The 22,067-nt window shown below is 44.6% G+C and overlaps 1 protein-coding gene across 5 annotated transcripts in view; it reads left to right on the plus strand.

Annotated features, from left to right (window-relative positions):
* Positions 1 to 22,067, plus strand: part of ppp1r13bb (protein phosphatase 1, regulatory subunit 13Bb) — an 81,175-nt gene that overhangs the window by 53,528 nt on the left and 5,580 nt on the right. For 3 of the 5 annotated variants that reach the window (XM_021612188.2, XM_021612187.2, XM_021612189.2), the window contains 11 exons: positions 559 to 733; positions 1,401 to 1,600; positions 2,606 to 2,770; positions 3,325 to 3,517; positions 4,651 to 4,770; positions 11,436 to 11,569; positions 11,828 to 12,272; positions 12,918 to 13,684; positions 13,875 to 14,012; positions 14,298 to 14,431; positions 15,813 to 15,979. In XM_021612188.2, coding sequence (XP_021467863.1) covers positions 559 to 733; positions 1,401 to 1,600; positions 2,606 to 2,770; positions 3,325 to 3,517; positions 4,651 to 4,770; positions 11,436 to 11,569; positions 11,828 to 12,272; positions 12,918 to 13,684; positions 13,875 to 14,012; positions 14,298 to 14,431; positions 15,813 to 15,979 — 2,638 coding nt within the window. The remainder of the gene's footprint in view (positions 1 to 558; positions 734 to 1,400; positions 1,601 to 2,605; positions 2,771 to 3,324; positions 3,518 to 4,650; positions 4,771 to 11,435; positions 11,570 to 11,827; positions 12,273 to 12,917; positions 13,685 to 13,874; positions 14,013 to 14,297; positions 14,432 to 15,812; positions 15,980 to 22,067) is intronic. The other 2 variants (XM_036985199.1, XM_036985201.1) reach the window with 2 other exon arrangements.

Genomic DNA, 22,067 nt, shown 5'->3' on the forward strand with positions numbered 1-22,067 from the left:
TTATATTATTAATGATGAATAGATGTGTACTTTTAGCTATTAGATGGAAGTTCATCTGTATATCAGGGTCTTGTGAGGACTGTCGTGTGTGTGCTTTCCTGCCAGCAATGTGTGATCAAAGTGTGCAACACAGGTGTGTGCATTTGTGACCTGAGGAGTGTATGTATGAAGTGAAACATAGGCTTAAACCACGAATGTCACATGCTGTTACAGATTGCTGTGTTGTCCATGCACACATGCAGATGATGTTCAGACCTTCAAATGTGTTCGCTATGCATCAGGTTGAAGACCGTTGACCATTTCTAATCACTCTCTCCCCCCTCTCGATCCCTTTCCTTCTCCCACTCTTGCTTTCTTGTCTCCTTCTCTGTCCCCTTTTCTCCTTCCCTGTCCCCCTTTTCTCCTTCCCTGTCCCCCTTTTCTCCTTCCCTGTCCTTCTTTTCTCCTTCCCTGTCCTTCTTTTCTCCTTCCCTGTCCTTCTTTTCTCCTTCCCTGTACCTCTTTTCTCCTTCCCTGTCTCTCTCTCATTTTCTTTTCTCTACCTCGATCTGTCTGTAGGAGCAGCGTCTGCGATACCTGAAGCAGCAGGAGCGGCGGCAGCAGCAGTCGGTGTCTGAAAGCGAGAAGCTGCAGAGGCTCAAGGAGCGCGTGGAGAGCCAGGAGGCCAAGCTTAAGAAGATCCGCGCCATGAGGGGCCAGGTGGACTACAGCAAAGTCATCAACGGCAACCTGTGTAAGTTTACACATGTATAAACGCACTCGCCCAACTCAGCCACATGTACGCTGTGACCATCCATCTCACCCCAACTCACCTCTACACTGTGTGTCCACGTGTGTGTATGTGCGTCCCATGTTATCCACAATGTGTGTATTATGGACCACAATGAAAATAAGTCATTCAAATTTTTTGTCATCCTCAATTATTTTTTTTAATAAACTGGGTGGTTCGAGCCCTGAATTGGCTGACAGACGTGGTATATCAGACCGTATACCACGGGTATGACAAAATATTACATTTTTACTACTCTAATTACATTGGTAACCAGTTTATAATAGCAATAAGGCACCTCAGAGATTTGTGATATATGGCTGATATACCACGGCTAAGGGCTGTATCCATGCGCTCCTTGTTGCGTTGTGCATAAGAACAGCCCTTAACCGTGGTATATTGGCCATATACCACACCTCCTCAGGCCTTGTTGCTTAAATATATCAGGTTGTCTTTTGATGGGGTGGTTCCCCGGACACAGTTTAAGTCTAGTCCTGGATTTGAAAGTACATTGAAAAACGCTTTTAAGTCAAGGATTAGACTTAAAATGTGTGGGAAACCGTCCCTATATGTGTGCCGAACTCTAAGGAACTCAACTAAATCCTAAATCCTCCTCCCTCCACCCCTAAAGCGGCAGAGATTGAGCAGGTGAGTGGGCTGTTCCAGGAAAAGCAGGTGGAGCTGCAGTCAGCTGTGTTGCGGGTGGAGCAGCTGAGTCTGCAGCTAGAGGACCTGCGGCGGGGAAAGCTCAACGGCCTGCAGTCCGCGCTGGGAGGACAGGTCACCAGCACTGCAGCCCTGGAGCTGCGCAAACTCTACCAGGAGCTGCAGGTAGAGTTTAGTGTTCTGAACTAAATAATGGTCGCCACTCGCCGGCCTCTGCCCTATACACTGTCCTGAACTTCAGTCACTGTTACTAGCCAGCTACTTGCTCATTCTAATATTTTTTTTATTTCTTAATACCTTTCTTTAGATTTTTGGGATTTGCATGTATTGTTAGGTATTACTGCACTGTTGGAGCTAGGAACATAAGCATTTTGTTACATCCGCAATAACATCTGTAAAATATGTGCACGCGATTTGATTCGTTGTATTGTATGTGATATGTTAGCGATTTGGTCCAGTGTTATAATTGCATCCAAAAAAAGAGGGACCATATCTGAAGGGGAGCAGAATTTAACGCAACACAGAATAATTTTGATATGGATTAAATGCTTTGAAAAACTGGGCCCAGGGGCCTCAGTGGGGTTGGTCCAGAAATCTAACCCGCTGCCTCTGGATCACATGTACTGTTTACTACCGCTGCGAGCATGGCTCTCTCCTATCTACTTCTCTCTCTCAATCCTGTCGAATGAACAAAACAATAGCGAAGGAGTAGGACTGCCCCAAAAATAAACCCCGCCTCAGACTCACTAAAACGCTACCCTTCGAATCTTTCCCTGTGTCCGAATAATCTCTGTTCTCCAAAAGTTTGCACTCCTTCCCGTGCGTTTAAAAAGCATTGGATTGGTAGGCAAAACAAATGCAAAGGACTATCCTTAGCGGTTTCTTCTGTGTGAACTGATGCGCTTTTCAGAAAAGTGCAACTTAAAAACTTCACAATGGGGAAACAACTCTGCGGCCTGCTGCTTGCGGACAGCAAACTAGATGGAAATAGATGCTAAATATACTTTTGGATTATTAGGGTTATGTTTGGGCACACATGCGTGTGTGCCTATTTTTACTTCCCATATTCATACCTGTGTGCTAACTCTTTGTCTTCCTATTCTGTGTGTGTGTGTTTGTGAACCTGTGTGCGTTTGTTTGTGTGTGTGTGTGTTGGCGTGTCACCCTCAGATCCGGAACAAGCTGAACCAGGATCAGAACAGCAAGCTGCAGCAGCAAAAGGATCTGCTCAACAAACGCAACATGGAGGTGACCCTCATGGACAAGCGCATCGGCGAGCTGCGGGAGCGCCTCTATAAGAAAAAAGCTGAGGCACGTCAAAAAGAGAACTTACCTGTAAGGCTAGGAACGGACAATGCACAAACACACTGACACTAAGGAAAACACACACACACACACGGCAAACGTATGCATTAATATAGCCTCTTACAATAAAAACCTGGGTTAGGAGTGCACAACATGGACACAAACAATCTCCTACCCACCTGTCATATGTATGGGTAAGCTCACTTCTGTTGGCTCTTTTGGGACATTCAAAAGCTGGTGAAGTGCCACTCTGTTTGCTATCAGCATCATGCCAACTCCCTGTCTCTCATTGCCAATGCCTAAGCAGTTGGCAAGAGAGCAGAAACAGATTAGAACCCAGGATAGTGTATTCCCTTAAACAGGACCGAATACAAGAAAAGAATAACAAGACTCAATACACATCAATACACACACTTACGATGGGATCCATTACTTCATATTGATACTAACCCTAATCTCTCCTTCCATCTTCCCTTTCTCTGTGGTCCCCCCTCGCTTTCCCCATCCCTTTTTATCTGTGGTCCCCTCTCGCTCTCCTCCCTCCACAACGCTTTCTCTCTGTGGTCCCCTCTTTCTCCCTAAAGCTAAACAAGACCAACGGGCCTCCCTCTCCCCAGCCGGCCCCAGGGACTCTGGGCCGGGTGGCAGCCGTGGGCCCCTACATTCAGGTCCCTCTGCCGGGTAGACAAGAGGGAGGCTACACTGGACCCCCCGAACCTATGAAACCCCAGACGCTGGGTGTCAACGCCCCAGCCAATCATGCCCGCTCCAAATCAGGTTGGTCTACCTTGCCATCATGGACACTCTTCACCCGGTATGGTATAGGGTGTAGTTTCCCCTAGATGCTGATCTTGGGTCAGTTTTGCATTATTCCCACTAATGCTTAAGGTAAGGATTGGGGCACTGGAAGCTGATCCTAGATCTGTATTTAAATCAAACGTATCCTCGGAGCACACTGGTTGGTTTTCTAATAACCTGACATATTACTCACCTGTCTTTGTTGTTCTGTCATGCTTTCTCGTATGACTCAATCTCTTTTTCTCTTAGATAACTTTTATCTCTTTACGTTTGTACTCTTTCTGTCTATGGCTCTACTTCAAGACAGCCATAATGACTTGACAATGGATGTATGGTAGTGGTTTGTGGTTGGGATGGACACATGAAGAGACTAATTACTGAGCTTCCTAGCCACCCGTGAACAACTGTAGTCCTTATGTTTTCCCCCAGGAACACAATTGGTGAATTCACGTCACCAATTGTCCCAGGCATGCATGGTTTAGAACAGGTACTGATTTAAAATACCAAAAACCAGCAAACACAGAGTGCTGCATCCCTGGTCCAAGTCATTATCAGACAATTAGGACTACACATTTGCATGGTAATTTCCCCTGTAAATCTGATACAATATTTCTACCGAATGTCATGGATATAGCAGGATCTTTGTTTTAACTAATGTGATCTGTTAAATATTTTTATTTTGTTTTACCATTAAACTGCATCCAAAAATCTGATGGGGGAGCATAAAAATGATCCTTTGTAGTGTTAAATTATCTGGCTTAAATATTTAAACTGCCCAGAGCAGGCAGTATCCATCAGGAGGCTGAAGAGCAGCCTCCCAGTCTCAAATCCTCTGGTCCCCCATGATCACCATCGCCAGTGATCCTGAAGCCCATGTCTCTCTCCTTACAGGCTTTACAGTTGATACTCCTTCATTACTTTTTTCTTTCTATCTCTCTCCTCCTCTAACCTTCTTCTCTCCCCTTTTTTACTCTGTTGTGTATCCTGTGTTTCCCTCCCTCTGTTATTTCCTTCTTTCCCTCTCCCGTGCTGTGGTGTCCTGTGATTGTCTTTGTTCCACTGGGGGGGGGGTGACACCCCTACTCCTATCCCTATCTACCACGTTCGTCCAGGGGCGGACACAGTGCGAAAGCCCCTCGGCCCGTGGAAGGTGTCTGATTTAGACATCGTGGTGGACCCACTGCCCACTTCCCCTCCAGAGGCGCGCTCGGGTGGCTCGGACGGCATGTCCCGTGAGTGTGGCAGGTTGCGTAGGTGTAGTCCCTAGACACTGATCCTGGATAGGATGCTGGTCCTAGATCTGTACCAAGGGGAAACTTCACCCTGGAGCGGTTGCCTAGTGGGAGGGACGGACGGCCCTTTGAACCTTACCTCTGCAGTAGTGGGCAGGATCTTCAGCATGTGACTTAGACACTGGCCTTTACACATTCGGAAACTCTAGCTCATAATGTCAATTTTTATTTTTTTTAAGGCTAATACAACAGATACAAAGTTGGATAATACGATAGGCTAATACAACAGAGTTGAAGTCCGAAGTTTACATACAGTTAGGTTGGAGTCATTAAAACTCGTGTTTCAACCACTCCACACATTTCTTGTTAACAAACTATAGTTTTGGCAAGTCTGTTAGGACATCTACTTTGTGCATGACACAAGTAATTTTTCCAACAATTGTTTACAGACAGATTATTTCACTGTATCACAATTCCAGTGGGTCAGAAGTTTACATACACTATGTTGACTGTGCCTTTAAACAGCTTGGAAAATTCCAGAAAATGATGTAATGGTTTTAGAAGCTTCTGATTGACACAAATGATGTCAATTAGCCGATCGGAGGTGTACCTGTGGATGTATTTCAAGGCCTACCTTCAAACTCAGTGCCTCTTTGCTTGACATCATGGGGAAATCAGCCAAGACAGAAAAAAAGTGGTAGGCCTCCACAAGTCTGGTTCATCCTTGGGAACAATTTCCAAACACCTGAAGGTACCACATTCATCTGTACAAACAATAGTACGCAAGTATAAACACCATGGGACCACACAGCCGTCATACCGCTCAGGAAGGAGACACGTTCTGTCTACTAGAGATGAACGTACTTTGGTGTGAAAAGTGCAAATCAATCCCAGAAGAACAGCAAAGGACCTTGTGAAGATGCTGGAGGAAACCAGTACAAAAGTATCTATATCCACAGTAAAACGAGTCATATATTGACATAACCTGAAAGGCCGCTCAGCAATGAAGAACCCACTGCTCCAAAACCGCAATTAAAAAGCCAGACCACGGTTTGCAACTGCACATGGGGACAAAGATTGTACTTTTTGGAGAAATGTCCTCTGGTCTGATGAAACAAAAATAGAACAATTTAGCCATAATGACCATCGTTATGTTTGGAGGAGAAAGGGAGAGGCTTGCAAGCCAAAGAACACCATCCCAACCGTGAAGCACGGGGGTTGCAGCATCATGTTGTGGGGGTGCTTTGCTGCAGAAGGGACTGGTGCACTTCACAAAATAGATGGCATCATGAGGCAGGAGAATTGTAGATATATTGAAGCAACATCTCAAGACATCCGTCAGGAAGTTAAAGCTTGGTTGCAAATGGGTCTTCCAAATCGACAATGACCCCAAGCATACTTCCAAAGTTGTGGCAGAATGGCTTAAGGACATCAAAGTCAAGGTATTGGAGTGGTCATCACAAAGCCCTTACCTCAATCCCATAGAAAATGTGTGGGCAGAACTGAAAAAGTGTGTGCAAGGAGGCCTACAAACCTGACACAGTTACACTAGCTCTGTCAGGAGGAATGGTCCAAAATTCACCCAACTTATTGTGGGAGGCTACCCAAAACGTTTGACCCAAGTTAAACAATTTTAAAGGCAATGGTACCAAATACTAATTGAGTGTATGTAGACTTCTGACCCACTGGGAATGTAATGAAAGTAATAAAAGCTGAAATATATATTTCTCTCTACTATTATTCTGACATTTCACATTCTTAAAATAAAGTGGTGATCCAAACTGACCTAAGACAGGGATTCTTTACTAAGATTAAATGTCAGGAATTGTGAAAAACTGAGTTTAAATGTACTGGGCCATAGTGTATGTAAACTTCCGACTTCAACTGTAAAATAAACTAGTCAAAACTTAAACGGTGCAGCTCTCCATGGTGCTGGCTAGCAGGTGTATTTTATTTTTGAGGCGGCAAGTCGGATATATTGACACTACTTAGCAACAGTCTACTACTAAACATAATACTGTTTTTTATTTATTTGTTGTTAAGTGATCATATTACAGTCACAGCTCACAAACGTGGCGCACACTCAGACACACAGAACCATTCCAATTACAGCAATCAATATTACCCTGCAAGGGCTGTTGTCTGTGTAGGCTTTTATCCAACAGTAATACCTGACTCTACCTCATGCTCCTATTAAGTTAACAACAGAGATAAGATCATGTTTAATTAAGCAATTATGGAATCACTATTAAAATAACTAAAAAGTCATCCTATCACATTAGACAGGGGTGTGGATTGTTCAAGAACACCACTCTGACCATTTGGTGCTAATGCAAACAAAAAAAGAACCTTGAAAAAGGTTTGGTGTGAGTGCTTTCAAGATGCTAGACAGCAAAGCACTGCTGATCCTGAGCGTGCGCGCGCGACTAGCTACTCTGAGGAAGTTCACTGCGCTCCTCCGCTCTTGATACCTGGATCAATGGCGTCAAATTTACCTCTAAACCCAGCTCAGTAAAGTTGAGCTCGGATCTTTGACCTTTCCATAACCCACCTAACCATTCCCCTCACGAGTAGCAGTGATAGAGCATTCAAATAGTTATCCAACGAATTAAGCTTTAATCTGTCAATTTTGCACTGCGGTAGACTAGTATCCTTTCCAGGGGGTGTACTTGTACATCAAGCTGCCTCACATTACAGAAACAGGAGATATGAGCCATTCTGCCTAAGGCTTGTGCAAGGCTACTTACTTTACTTACTATCTGTTTAGAGAAATGTTAAACCAGAATAACAAATTTGCCATTTTTATTTTTGACTTCATGAACTAGACTTACTGAGTCTGACTAAGTCATGTATGTTTAAAATGGTCACAATTGGACTGGCCAATAAGGATGTGTATATTCAACTATCTTTAGCGCTTCCTAAAATGTATGGTTTAAGAATTTGGATAAATGAATACTGCTGTTCTCCAGCTTTTAGAATTACAAAATGTAATTTGATTTCTTTTATAACAACAACAAAGTTTGTTGACTAAATTAGCATTTTCAGCTTCGAAGTTGAGCATATGAAGGACAAGTTCCTACTTATTTGAATGGCACCAGTTGTGTTGAAGGAGCCACATTTGAAAACTTGGTGGAAATTGGGGGATGACAGGAGAGACAAAACGGCTTAACATCATGGTCGTAATTATTAGTGCACACCAAAGCGAAATGTTTTGCGACGGAAAACCAAAACAGGCTTTTCTTATTGGACAAATTAGAATACGACCCAGGGACCTGTTGGGGGGGGGGGGGGGGGCATTGAATCCCACTCTACAGGGGGATTTTCAAATCATGATATAGTGCATTCGGAAAGTATTCAGACCCCTTGACTTTTTCCACATTTTGTTATGCTACAGCCTTATTCTAAAATGGATTAAATTCATTTTTTCCCCTCATGAATCCACACACAATACCCCACAATGACAAACAAAAACAGGTTTTTAGATTTTTTTGCAGATGTATAAAAAATGTAAATAAGTTTTCAGACCATTGGCTAGGAGACTTGAAATTGAGCTGAGGTGCATCCTGTTACCATTGATCACCCTTGAGATGTTTCTACAACTTGATTGGATTCCATCGTGGTAAATTCAGTTGATTGGACATGATTTGAAAAGGCACATACCTGTCTATATATGGTCCCAGAGTTTTTAGAGCAAAAACCAAGCCATGAGTGCGAAGGAATTGTCTGTAGAGCTCCGAGACATGGTTGTGTCGAGGCACAGATCTGGGGAAGGGTACCACAAAAAGTCTGCAGCATTGACGGTCCGCAAGAATGCAGTGGCCTCCATTCTTAAATGAAAGAAGTTTGAAACCACCATGACTCTTCCTAGAGCTGGCCACCCAGCTAAACTGAGCAATCTGACAGAGTTCCAGAGTTCCTCTGTGGAGATGGGAGAACCTTCCAGAAGTACAGCCATCTCTGCAGCTCTCCACCAATCAGGCCTTTACGGTAGAGTGGCCAGACGGAAGACACTCCTCAGCAAAAGGCACGACATCCCGCTTGGAGTTTTCCAAAAGTCACCTAAAAGACTCAACAAGATTCTCTGGTCAGACAAAACCAAGATTGAGCTCGTCCTGAATGCCAAGTCTAGAGGAAACCTGGCACCATCCCTACGGTGAAGCATGGTGGTGGCAGCATCATGCTGTGGGGATCCTTGATGAAAACCTGCTCAGGACTTCAGACTGGGGTAAAGGTTCACCTTCCAACAGGACAACGACCCTAAACACGCAACCAAGACAACACAGTCTGAACAAGTCTCTGAATGTCCTTGAGTGGCCCAGGCAGAGCCCAGACTTGAACCCAATCAAACATATTTGTAGAGACCTTAAAATAGCCTTGCAGTGACTGCAGAGAAGAATGGGAGAAACTTGGCAGCTGTGCCAAGCTTGTAGCGTCATACCCAAGAAGACTCGAGGCAGTAATCACTGCCAATGGTGCTTCAACAAAGTACTGAGTAAAGGGTCTGAATACTAATGTAAATTGGATATCACTTTTTTCCTCCCCTACAAACATGTTTTTGCTTTGTCATGGAGTATTGTGTGTCGATTGAGGGAAACTATTTAATCCATTTTGGATTAAGGCTATAATGTAACAAAATGTGAAGAAATCCAGGTCTGAATACATTCTGAATGCACTGTATTTCAGAAATTATGAATTGTTCTATATATTTTTTTACATTTATTTGTCTCTTCCCCCTCTCCCTTTTCCCTTTCCTAATCTTTGCTGACAGAATGATAGAGCATACTTGTGGCAAAATTTACATAGTGCAAAAATGACTAAACGTCATAATCTGGCAGCATGATTTAATTTTAAACTTTTTCATTTAACAATGTATAGGGAGGCAATTATTTGAATAAACTGCATAACACATTAATAGTCACCTCTTTATAACATTGTTGAAGAATTAAATTACGCTGCATCATAATGAGGTTTATGGTATGTTTTAAACTTTGCACAGTTATTTTGCACTATGAAATTGTCACCATTAGTAAGCACACTACATAACCAAAAGTATGTGGACACCTTCTCATCAAACTTCTCATTCCAAACTCATAGGCATTAATATGGAATTGGACCCCTTTGCTGTAATAACAGCCTCCACTCTTCTGGGAAGGCTTTCCACTAGATGTTGGAACATTGCTGCGGGGACTTGCTTCCATTCAACCACCAGCATTAGTGATGTTGGGTGCTGATGTTGGGTGATTAGGCCTGGCTCGCAGTCGGTATTCCAATTCATCCGGAAGGTGTTCGATGAGGTTGAGGTCAGGGCTCTGTGCAGGCCAGTCAAGTTCTTCCACACAGATCTCGACAAACCATTTCTGTATGGACCTCGCTTTGTGCACAGGGGCATTGTCATGTTGAAACAGGAAAGGGCCTGCCACAAACTGTTGCCACAAAGATGGAAGCACAGAATCGTCTATAATGTCATTGTATGCTGTAGCGCTAACATTTCCCTTTATTGGAACTAAGTGGCCTTGCCCGAAACATGGAAAATAGCCCCAGATCATTATTCCTCCTCCGCCACACTGTACAGTTGGAACTATGCATTGGGGCAGGTACTGTTCTGCTGGAATTCGCCAAACCTAAATTTGTCCGTAAGTCTGCCAGATGGTGAAGCGTGTTGCCACTGCTCCAGACAGAGAGCTTTAAACCACTCCAGCCAAAGCGTGGCATGGTGATCTTAGGCTTGTGTGCGGCTGTTCGGTCATGGAAACCCATTTCATGACGCTCCCGAGGAGCACTTATTGTTGCTTCCAGAGGCAGTTTGGAACTCGGTAGTGAGTGTTGCAACAAAGGACTTTTTTTATGCGCTTCAGCACTCTGCAGTGCTGTTCTGTGAGCTTGTGTGGCCTACCACTTCGCGGCTGAGCCATTGTTGCTCCTAGACGTTTCCACTTCACAATAACAGCACTGACTGTTGATCGGGGCAGCTTTAGCAGAACAGAAATTTGACAAACTGACTTGTTGGAAAGGTGGCATCCTATGGCTGTGCCACATTGAAAGTCACTGAGCTCTTCAGTAAGGCCATTCTACTGCCAATGTTTGTGTATGGGGATTGTATGGCCGTGTGCTTGATTTTATACACGGATGTGGCTGAAATACACAAATCCACTCATTTGAAAGGTTGTCCACATACTTTTGTGTGTGTGTGTATGTGCATTTGAATCCATGTCAGCAGTGTCAAACCATGCTTACTGTGTGAAACGACAAGAAGTATTTTGTTCCTTGCCCCACCAACTAGTAACTGGTTTCCATTGAACAGGACCCTAAGTACGTCTCCCTTTCACCCAGCAACAGTGTCTGTACTCTGTAGCGTACCAGCTAGCTCTTTTGTTAAACGAACACTCTCCACACTACTGCATTTGCCTGCCCAGTGTAGCAGTATCATCTTTTACACTCACCCCACCATGGCAAACATTCATACCAGTATACTCCTTCCCAATCCTGGTCCGGGCAAAATGTGCATTTGGCTTCTCGGGACCAGGATTGGGAAACACTGGTCTATACAGATGTGCTGTATCCCTATCTAGAGAGTTCTACAGCAGTCTCTGCTTTTAACAAAATTCTCACAGGTAACTCTCTTAGACCACACTCAGTGTGCCCCATTCTCCCCTCTCCACCCTTAGCTAATGATGCTGGCTGGCCCACCCTTGGCAAGGGCAATGCCTCTCTCAAGCCCCCCGACTGGCCAGAGTCTGGGCCGGACACACAGGGAAAGATTCCCCCTCAGGGCTCCCCTGCTGCTACCACAGCAGACAAGGTCAGTCATTACTTTGACATTGTTTGTTGTTCATAAAGCTTTAATAAAAATCATTATTTGACGCACACCCAAAAATATTGGAGGGGTGCTGACTAACAGAATAGTAAGTATCTTCACTTTTTTAGTTTTCTCCTCAAAACAACCCCTCGCAGCATGCAACATTTCCCCAAATAACTATAACAGTTGGGACAGCACTTCATCCAAAATTAGTTTGGAGATGTATTTGATGATATTGAATAATTGTTTGCCTCGACCAAGGTGCTGGACTCCAACAAGATGACTATCTCCTCCCCGGTGGCCCCTTCCAAGCCCCAGCCCCCTCCCTACGGCTCCCATCTAATTTCTGCCGGCTCCACCAGTTCTCTGGACCGCCGGCCAGGCCAGCTCCCCAACCCCCCCGGCCCTGTCTGGCCCCGTGTTCCCCCCTCCACCGGCTCCTCCTCCCAGCAGATCCAGCAGCGCATATCGGTGCCCCCCAGCCCGACCTTCCAGCCCAACTCACCTCTCTTCCCACCGGGTCTTCCCGGGGATCGGCCTGACCCTGTCCTGGCTGTTGCGGTGCGCCCCTTCGTCCCAGACAGAGGCTCCCGGCCCCAGTCGCCACGCAAGGGCCCGGCCACCATGAACTCCAGCTCCATCTACCACATGTACCTCCAGCAGGCGGCGCCCAAGAGCTACCCGCTCAAGCCTGCGCTCAAAGCAGGTACGAACAGGGGCCGTGTGGGAGTGAATGAGTATGTTCCAAATCCAAGTATCTATCTTTCACTGATTTGGTATACAAATGATGGCGGAAACTCACTAGCCTATGCCTCCACCAATCTAATGCTATTAGATTTGTGGGAAATAGGGAACAAGTCCACACTTCAGGAGAAACCAGGTATTATTGGGACGCACACTTTGATGTTGTACCTGTACTATGCATTTTTTCTTCCTAGAGGAACTGATTTCTTTAAGGTTGGTTAAGTGAAAGCAATATGGTGAACACCATCCTTTAACTTACCCAATCACTTGCAGATCATTGACAGGAAAGAAAGGTGTGTTTTGGAATTATTGGATCAGGTTGGTGTCTGGGTAAAATCAAGGAGGGACAGGGAATGGGTGCAGGGGCTTAACTCAAAATCAAAGGAGACTGAAGTCTGTTTAAATATTTTGCTATTGACTGATAAAGAGCAGTGCTGTGAATATTCTTGCTTTTGATTATTAATGCATTAACTGTTGAGGTTTGAGTATCCAGTAATTCCTTATCGTTAATTTATGAAAGCGAGTCGGCGAGCAAGTACGTTATTTGTATTTTCCAGGGAAGTACATCATTGTTTGTTTTTTTTCCCTCGTGTGTGTGTGTGTCCAGTGTACGGGAAGCCCGTTCTCCCCTCCGGCTCCACGCCGCCCTCCCCCCTGCCCTTTATGCTGACAGGGGGGCCCTTCCCCGGGCTCCAGGGGCCGGCCGGTGAGGACACTGGGGACAGAGAGGGCCCTGACGTAGACGGGGCCCCGGATACCCCCCCGCCCAATGTGGAGAATATCCCGCGGCCCCTCAGCCCCACCAAGCTCACCCCTATGGCTCACTCACCCCTTCGCTACCAAAGCGACGCCGACCTGGAAATGCTTCGCAAGAAGCTGGCGAACGCCCCGCGGCCCCTCAAGAAGCGAAGCTCCATCACTGAGCCAGAGGGGCCAGCCGGGCCCAACATCCAGAAGCTGCTCTACCAGCGCTTCAATACCCTGGCTGGCGGCATGGAGGGTGGTGGCGCTGGAGCAGGGGGAGTCAGGGCGGGCAGCACGCCATTTTACCAGCCCGCCAACCCACCCGACTACCCCGGTGACTTGTTGGCAGACGCCGACAACGGGAACCCGCCATGTGAGGACTCACTCCCTCCCCCACCACCAGCCGTGGCAGAGGGGTCGTCCTCAGAGCCCCTGCCGCCGCCTGACGCCAATGACAACAAGCTGCTGCCCCCACCACCGGCCCCCGAGGTGATCAGCCCCCCTGCCCCGGAGGCCTCGGAGGATACCAACAACAATAACCTAGGGGGAGTCTCGGTGGCCACCCTGCCTAGCCCTGTGCCTGAGGTCAGCTCTCCAGAGGAGGTTGCCACCACCCCCTCACAGCAAGTGGTGAGGCTTTCACAAAACACACACACAGCGACAGTATGCATGTTCATGTAGCAGCGGTGAGTTGGACTCTTGGTTAAGATGTTGGTTTCCGGAGCATGGGGTTCAGACCCACCTGTGACATACATACGCATGTCTGTCTGTGTTTGCACATACTCTTTACTAACGGTCTCTTCCCATCCTTCCCCTACAGGAGAAGCGAACTAACCTGAAGAAGCCCAACTCGGAGCGGACGGGTCACGGCCTGAGGGTGAAGTTCAACCCCCTGGCGCTGCTGCTGGATGCCTCACTGGAGGGCGAGTTTGACCTGGTGCAGAGGATTATCTACGAGGTCTGACTCTGTCGTTCGCATACACAATTAGTTTATTTGAGTAATTTAGCAGACGCTCTTATCCAGAGCAACTTACAGTAGTGAGTGCATACATTTTCATACTGTGTGTGTGTGTGTGTGGGCTAGTAAACCTGTCATAATTTAATTGCGGTGTGTTTGTGGTTGATCTTGGCGTGTCACTCGACTTCTGAACTCTTAGAAATGATCTTAGAAAAGAAATGGAACTCAGTCCACTTCTGTGTGGGGATCAAATTGGGACCAGCTGACCCCTGTGTTCTTCCCCAGGTGAAGAACCCCAGCACGGCCAACGACGAGGGCATAACCCCGCTACACAACGCAGTGTGCGCCGGACACCACCACATTGTCAAGTTCCTGCTCGACTTCGGAGTAAACGTCAACGCTGCCGACAGCGACGGCTGGTGAGCAGCCACACACCACCTGCACACAAGGGACCTTAAAGAGGTCGCTCATGCGTCACCGTTTTTCTTCTATACTGAAAGTGCAGTACTTGAAAAACTTGACTGCTGACATGGACACTTTTTGAGGATTGTATTAACACAGTGAACAAATTTACATAATACTACAATAGAGTTTGAGTGAACTATCCCTTTAACTTCTCTAGGTTAGGGGGCAGCATTTGGAATTTTGGATGAAAAGCATGCCCAAATTAAACTGCCTTCTACTCAGGCCCAGAAGATAGGATTTGGATAAAAGAAAGTTTCCAAAACTGTTAAAATAATGTCTGTGAGTATAACAGAACTGATTTTGCAGGCGAAAACCCGAGAAAAATCCATTCAGGAAGTAGGATATATATTTTCTTTCTATTAAATGCCATTACAGTATCCATTGACTTTGGACTCAAATTGCAGTTCCAATGCCTTCCACTAGATGTCAACAGTCTTTAGAAATTGTATCAGGTTTGTATTCTGAAAAATGAGGGAGTAAGAGCAGTCTGAATGAGTGGACACTACCGTGTCACAGAGCTTTTTCATGGTTTTCCGATATAAAGAGAGACTTTATCGAACAAAAGGAACATTTATTGAATAAATGAATGTCTTCTGAGTGCAAACATATGAAGATCATCAAAGGTAAGGGATTCATTTCATTTCATTTCATTTCATTCATCTCTATTTCTGACTTGTGTAACTCTTCTACTTGGCTGGTTACTGTTTGTAATGATTTGTCTGCTGGGCTATGTTCTCAAATAATTGTAAGGTATGCTTTCGCCGTAAAGCATTTTAAAAATCTGACACCGTGCTTGGATTCAAAAGAAGTTCATCTTTAAACCTATGTAAAATAGTTGTATCTTTTCTGAATTTTTATGGAGTATTTCTGTATTTGAATTTGGCGCTCTGCAATCTCAGGTTAAGACAGAATTCCCTTATTTGCATCTGTTTAGCTTCAGTCATTTTAGCCACTTTATTCATGACTCCAAAAACAAGGCTTCAGTTATGTCGAGATTTTGCTTTTTGTGACATACTTGCTTTCATAGTGTTGTATTTACATAAACAATTCATCCACTCACCTGCACCAAGGAACCCCCTATTTATTACCAGAGCACAGCTCTTTTCATACATTGTCACTGCAGAATAGATAAACGCATGAATGTCCTCAATGAGACAGCATACAATGTCCTTCATTTTGTAGCATACACAATATACATACAGACAAAAGCTCAAATTCTGAAGAAGCCTTAGTCACGGTTGTGTTTTTTATTGCCTATGATTAACTTCCCTAGAGGTGATTGGTCTCCTTGGAACTATTGTAACCCCTCCATTTTGTGTGTGTCTCTCTCTACAGGACACCCCTGCACTGTGCAGCCTCCTGTAACAGCGTTCACCTGTGCAAGTTGCTGGTGGAGTCAGGGGCGGCTATCTTCGCCAGCACCATCAGCGACGTGGAGACGGCGGCAGACAAGTGTGAAGAGATGGAGGAGGGCTACATCCAGTGCTCTCAGTTTCTGTACGGTGAGAATACTGGAGGTTCATTGTTGCAGGGAATTACATTGACCGGGTCTCCCACTGCATCCAAAATGGTACCCTATTCCCTATCTAGTGCACTACTTTTGAGCAGGGCCCATAGGGCGACTAGACAACTAGAATATATTTGTTGTGTATATATATATATATTCTTAAAGGTAGACTCAGCAATATGATGTAGATGCAGAAAGTAAACAGCATAGTGGGGCAATTTCCACAACTAAGAGTGTTGAAGAGGAGGTTCAACTTCTCTTCTGTTTTGGTGCCCTGGCTACCATGCTCTCCAACAGCGTGAAACAAATTAGAATGTCGCTGGATTGGATAGCTTCCTGACCAATTCTGCTATTTTGGGGGTTTTCGCGCTGATCGTAACTTTTTTTTGTAGCTGTTTCTGCCCTCGTTTCCTAAGACCGAAAAGAGCATTTAAACATCAGAATAGCCATCACTAACCTCGATTTGGATGAAGAGTTCTACTTCAATGAGTCGGTGGCGCAGGACATAATGCTTACCCCAAACCAGGCTCTAATTACTGAGACCCTGAGAAGAAAGAGACAGCGTAAGTGAGGCGGAAATGCGGGCACCCTGACAAAACTACACTGAACAAAAATATAAACGCAGAATGTAAAGTGTCGGTCCCATGTTTCTTGAGCTGAAATAAAAGATCCCAGAAATTTTCCATACACACAAAGCGCATTTCTCTCAAATTTTGGGCGCAAATTTGTTTACAGCTCTGTTAGTGAGCTTTTTTCCTTTGCAAAGTTTATCCATGGCATATAAAGAAGCTGATTAAAGAGCATGATCATTACACAGGTGCATCTTGTGCTGGGGACAATAAAAGGCCACTCTAAAATGTGCAATTTTGTTACACAACACAATGCCACAGATGTCTCAAGTTGAGGGAGTGTGCAATTGCATGCGCACATGTATGGTGTCTTGTGGGCTAGTAGATTGCAGATGTCAGTGTTGTGAACAGAGTGCCCCGGGGTGGCAGTGGGGCTATGGTATGGGCAGGCATAAGTTACGGACAATGTACAAAATTGCATTTTATCAATGGCAATTTGAATGCACAGAGATGTCATGACGAGATCCTGAGGCCCATTTTCGTGGCATTCATCTGCCGCCATCACCTCATGTTTCACCATAATATTGCACTGCCCCATGTCGCAAGGATCTGTACACATTTCCTGGAAGCTGAAGATGTCCCAGTTCTTCCATATCTTGCATATTCACCAGAGATGTCACGCATTGAGCATGTTTGGGATGCTCTCGTTCGACATGTACGACAGCGTGTTCCAGTTCCCGCCAATATCCAGCAACTTCGCACAGTCATAGAAAAGGTGTGGGACAACATTCCACAGGCCACAATCAACAGCCTGATCACCTCTATGCTGTAGATGCCCCTCCCTTTTTAAATACAGTGGGGGGGGGGAGTATTTAGTCAGCCACCAATTGTGCAAGTTCTCCCCCCCTTAAAAAGATGAGAGGCCTGTAATTTTCATCATAGGTACACTTCAACTATGACAGACAAAATGAGGGGAAAAAATCTAGAATATCACATTGAAGGATTTTTAATGAATTTATTTGCAAATTATGGTGGAAAATAAGTATTTGGTCAATAACAAAAGTTTATCTCAATACTTTGTTATATACCCTTTGTTGGCAATGACAGAGGTCAAACGTTTTCAAAAAAAAAAGTCTTCACAAGGTTTTCACACACTGTTGCTGGTATTTTGGCCCATTCCTCCATGCAGATCTCATCTAGAGCAGTGATGTTTTGGGGCTGTTGCTGGGCAACACGTACTTTCAACTCCCTCCAAAGATTTTCTATGGGGTTGAGATCTGGAGACTGGCTAGGCCACTCCAAGACCTTGAAATGCTTCTTACGAAGCCACTCCTTCAGTGCCCGGGCGGTGTGTTTGGGATCATTGTCATGCTGAAAGACCCAGCCACGTTTCATCTTCAATGCCCTTGCTGATGGAAGGAGGTTTTTCACTCAAAATCTCACGATACATGGCCCCATTCATTCTTTCCTTTACACGAATCAGTCGTCCTGGTCCCTTTGCAGAAAAACAGCCCCAAACATGATGTTTCCACCCCCATGCTTCACAGTAGGTATGGTGTTCTTTGGATGCAACTCAGCATTCTTTGTCCTCCAAACACGACGAGTTGAGTTTTTACCAAAAAGTTATATTTTGGTTTCATCTGACCATATGACATTCTCCCAATCTTCTTCTGGATCATCCAAATGCTCTCTAGCAAACTTCAGACAGGCCTGGACATGTACTGGCTTAAGCAGGGGGACACGTCTGGCACTGCAGGATTTGAGTCCCTGGCAGCGTAGTGTGTTACTGATGGTAGGCTTTGTTACTTTGGTCCCAGCTCTCTGCAGTCATTCACTAGGTCCCCCCCGTGTGGTTCTGGGATTTTTGCTCACCGTTCTTGTGATCATTTTGACCCCACGGGGTGAGATCTTGCATGGAGCCCCAGATCAAGGGAGATTATCAGTGTTCTTGTATGTCTTCCATTTCCTAATAATTGGTTGATTTCTTCAAACCAAGCTGCTTACCTATTGCAGATTCAGTCTTCCCAGCCTGGTGCATGTCTACAATTTTGTTTCTGGTGTCCTTTGACAGCTCTTTGGTCTTGGCCATAGTGGAGTTTGGAGTGTGACTATTTGAGGTTGTGGACAGGTATATTTTATACTGATAACAAGTTCAAACAGGTGCCATTAATACAGGTAACGAGTGGAGGACAGAGGAGCCTCTTAAAGAATAAGTTACAGGTCTGTGAGAGCCAGAAATCTTGCTTGTTTGTAGGTGACCAAATACTTATTTTCCACCATAATTTGCAAAAAAATTAATAAAAAATCCTACAATGTGATTTTCTGGATTTTTTTTTTCTCATTTTGTCTGTCATAGTTGAAGTGTACCTATGATAAATTACAGGCCTCATCTTTTTAAATGGGAGAACTTGCACAATTGGTGGCTGACTAAATACTTTTTTGCCTCACTGTATATATATATTTTTTTATCTGTGACCAACAGATGCGTATCTGTATTCCCAGTAATGCGAAATCAATACATTAGAGCCTAATTAATTCATTTCAATTGACTGATTTCCTTATATGAACTTTAACTCAGTAAAATATTTGAAATGGTTGCATATTGTCTTTTTTTTGTTCAGTATACATCGGCGAGTGAATAAACCACCTCTACCCTCCATTCTATTAGCGAACGTATAATCACAAGAACAAACTGGACAAGATCCTTTCGAGACTATCCAATCAATAGGACCTGGAGAGCTGTAATATCCTACGTTTCTTGGAGCCCCCAGGTGGTGAAGGTAGGAAACATCTCGACTTCGTTGACCCACTTCACTGGGACCCCACAAGGGTGCGTGCTTAGCCCCCTCCTGTACTCCATGTTCACCCACGACTGCGTGGCCATGCACGCCTCCAACTCAATCATCAAGTTTGCAGACGACACAACAGTAGTGGGCTTGATTACCAACAACGATGAGGCAGCCTACAGGAAGGAGGTGAGGGCATTTGAGTGTGGTGTCAGGAAAACAACTGCTCACTCAACATCAGCAAAACAAAGGAGATGATCGTAGACTTCAGGATACAGCAGAGGGAGCACCCCCCTATCCACATCGGAGGGACAGCAGTGGAGAACGTACACATCGCAGACAAACTGAAATGGTCCACCCACACAGACAGTGTGGTGAAGAAGGCACAACAGCGCCTCTTCAACCTCAGGAGGCTGAAGAAATTTGGCTTGTCACCCAAAACCCTGTATGACAGCCTGGTACGGCAACTGCACCGTCCTCAACCGCAAGGCTCTCCAGAGGGCGGTGCGGTCTGCACAACACATCACCAGGGGCAAACTACCTGCCCTCCATGACACTTATAGCACCCGATGTCACAGGAAGGCCAAAAAGATCATTAAGGACATTAACCACCCGAGCCCCTGCCTGTTCACCATGCAACCATCCAGAAGGCAAAGTCAGTACAGGTGCATTAAAGCTGGGACTTAGAGACTGAAAAACAGCTTCTATATCAAGGCCATCAGACTGCTAAACAGCAATCACCAACTCCGAGAGGCTGCTGCCTAAATTGAGACCAAATCACTGGCCACTTTAATAAATGGATCACTAGTCACTTTATACAATTCCACTCTAATGTTTACATATCTTACGTTACTCATATCACATGTATATTCTGTATTTTATACCATCTATTGCACCTTGCTTATGCCACTTGGCCATCGCTCATCCATATGCTTATATGTACATATTCTCATTCACCCCTTTAGATTTGTGTGTATTAGGTAGTTGGGGAATTGTTAGATTACTTGTTAGATATTACTGCGCTGTCGGAACTAGAAGCACAAGCATTTCTCTACACTTGCATTAACATCTGCTAACCCTGTGTATGTGACAAATAAAATTTGATTTGATAATATACATTTTGCTTGTTTTTCTATGTATCGGCAGGACAGAACAGCAGCTTTGGGTAAACTCGAGGGGGGGAGGTGTGTGTCTTTGTTAACAGTTGGTGCGTGATCTCTAATATAATGAAAGTCTCAAGGTTCTGCTCACCTGAGTTAGAATACTTCATCATTAACTATAGACGGTACTATTTACCACGAGTTTTCATCCACGTTTTCCATAGCGGTCTATTTACCACCACAAATCAATGCTGACACAAATCAATGCTGACACGAAAACTCGACACTCAGCGAGCTGTATAGGGCCATAAGCAAACAAGAAAATGCTCATTGAGGCGCTGCTCCTAATGGCCGGTGATTTTAACTGAAATTCATCTCACCTCATTTCTACCAGCATGTCACCTGTGCAACTAGAGGCTAAAACACTCTTGATCACCTTTACTCCACACACAGAAACGCATACAAAGCTCTCTCTCGCCCACCATTTGGCAAATCTGACTATAACGCTATTCTCTTGATTTCCTGCTTACAAGCAAAGACCAGGGAGGTTTTCCAATGCCTCGCAAAGAATGGCACCTGTTGGTAGATGTGTGATTTTTAAATTTTTTAAAGCAGACATTGAATATCCCTTTGAGCATGGTGAAGTTAATGGCACTTTGGATGGTGTATCAATACACCAAGTCACTGGCTGGTTATAATAAACCATGTTTCTGGTTTATTCATCAAACTAGCTTACAGAGAGAGCAGTTATAGCTAAGTAGCCAGCTAACTTTGTAGCCATGGATTGTGCAACTTCTGTTGTTTAGCTAAGTAGCTAGCTGGTTGGTGTTTTCTTTTTGTAACCAGAGCAGATGAAAGCAACATTCACCTCCACAAATGTTGTTTACATTGATTACCATACTGAATGAAACAGTTAAGGGCAGCCTTAACTTTTTCACTTAATTTAACGGGGAAATTCACCTTAAGAAGTTTTGCGCAACTTACTTAAAGTTAAAGAAACTATATGGGAAGAATTAAGGTATTTTATGCAACCGGGCCCAGGACCCTGAACAGCTTCAACCCCCAAGCTATAAAAATCAAATCAAATCTTATTTGTCACAAAGACATGGTTAGCAGATGTTAATGCGAGTGTAGCGAAATGCTTGTGCTTCTAGTTCCGACAATGCAGTAATAACCAACAAGTAATCTAGCTAACAATTCCAAAAGTACTACCTTACACAAGTGTAAGGGGATAAAGAATATGTACATAAAGATATATGAATGAGTGATGGTACAGAGCGGCATAGGCAAGATACAGTAGATGGTATTGAGTACAGTATATACATATGAGATGAGTATGTAAACAAAGTGGCATAGTTAAAGTGGCTAGTGATACATGTATTACATAAAGATGCAGTAGATGATATAGAGTACAGTGTATACATATGAGATGAATAATGTAGGTTATGTAAACATTATTAGGTAGCATTGTTTAAAGTGGCTAGTGATATATTTTACATTTCCCATCAATTCCCATTATTAAAGTGGCTGGAGTTGAGTCAGTGTGTTGGCAGCAGCCACTCAATGTTAGTGGTGGCTATTTAACAGTCTGATGGCCTTGAGATAGAAGCTGTTTTGCAGTCTCTCGG

The sequence above is a fragment of the Oncorhynchus mykiss genome, chromosome 8 (assembly GCF_013265735.2).
Source record: "Oncorhynchus mykiss isolate Arlee chromosome 8, USDA_OmykA_1.1, whole genome shotgun sequence".
NCBI lineage: Eukaryota > Metazoa > Chordata > Actinopteri > Salmoniformes > Salmonidae > Oncorhynchus > Oncorhynchus mykiss.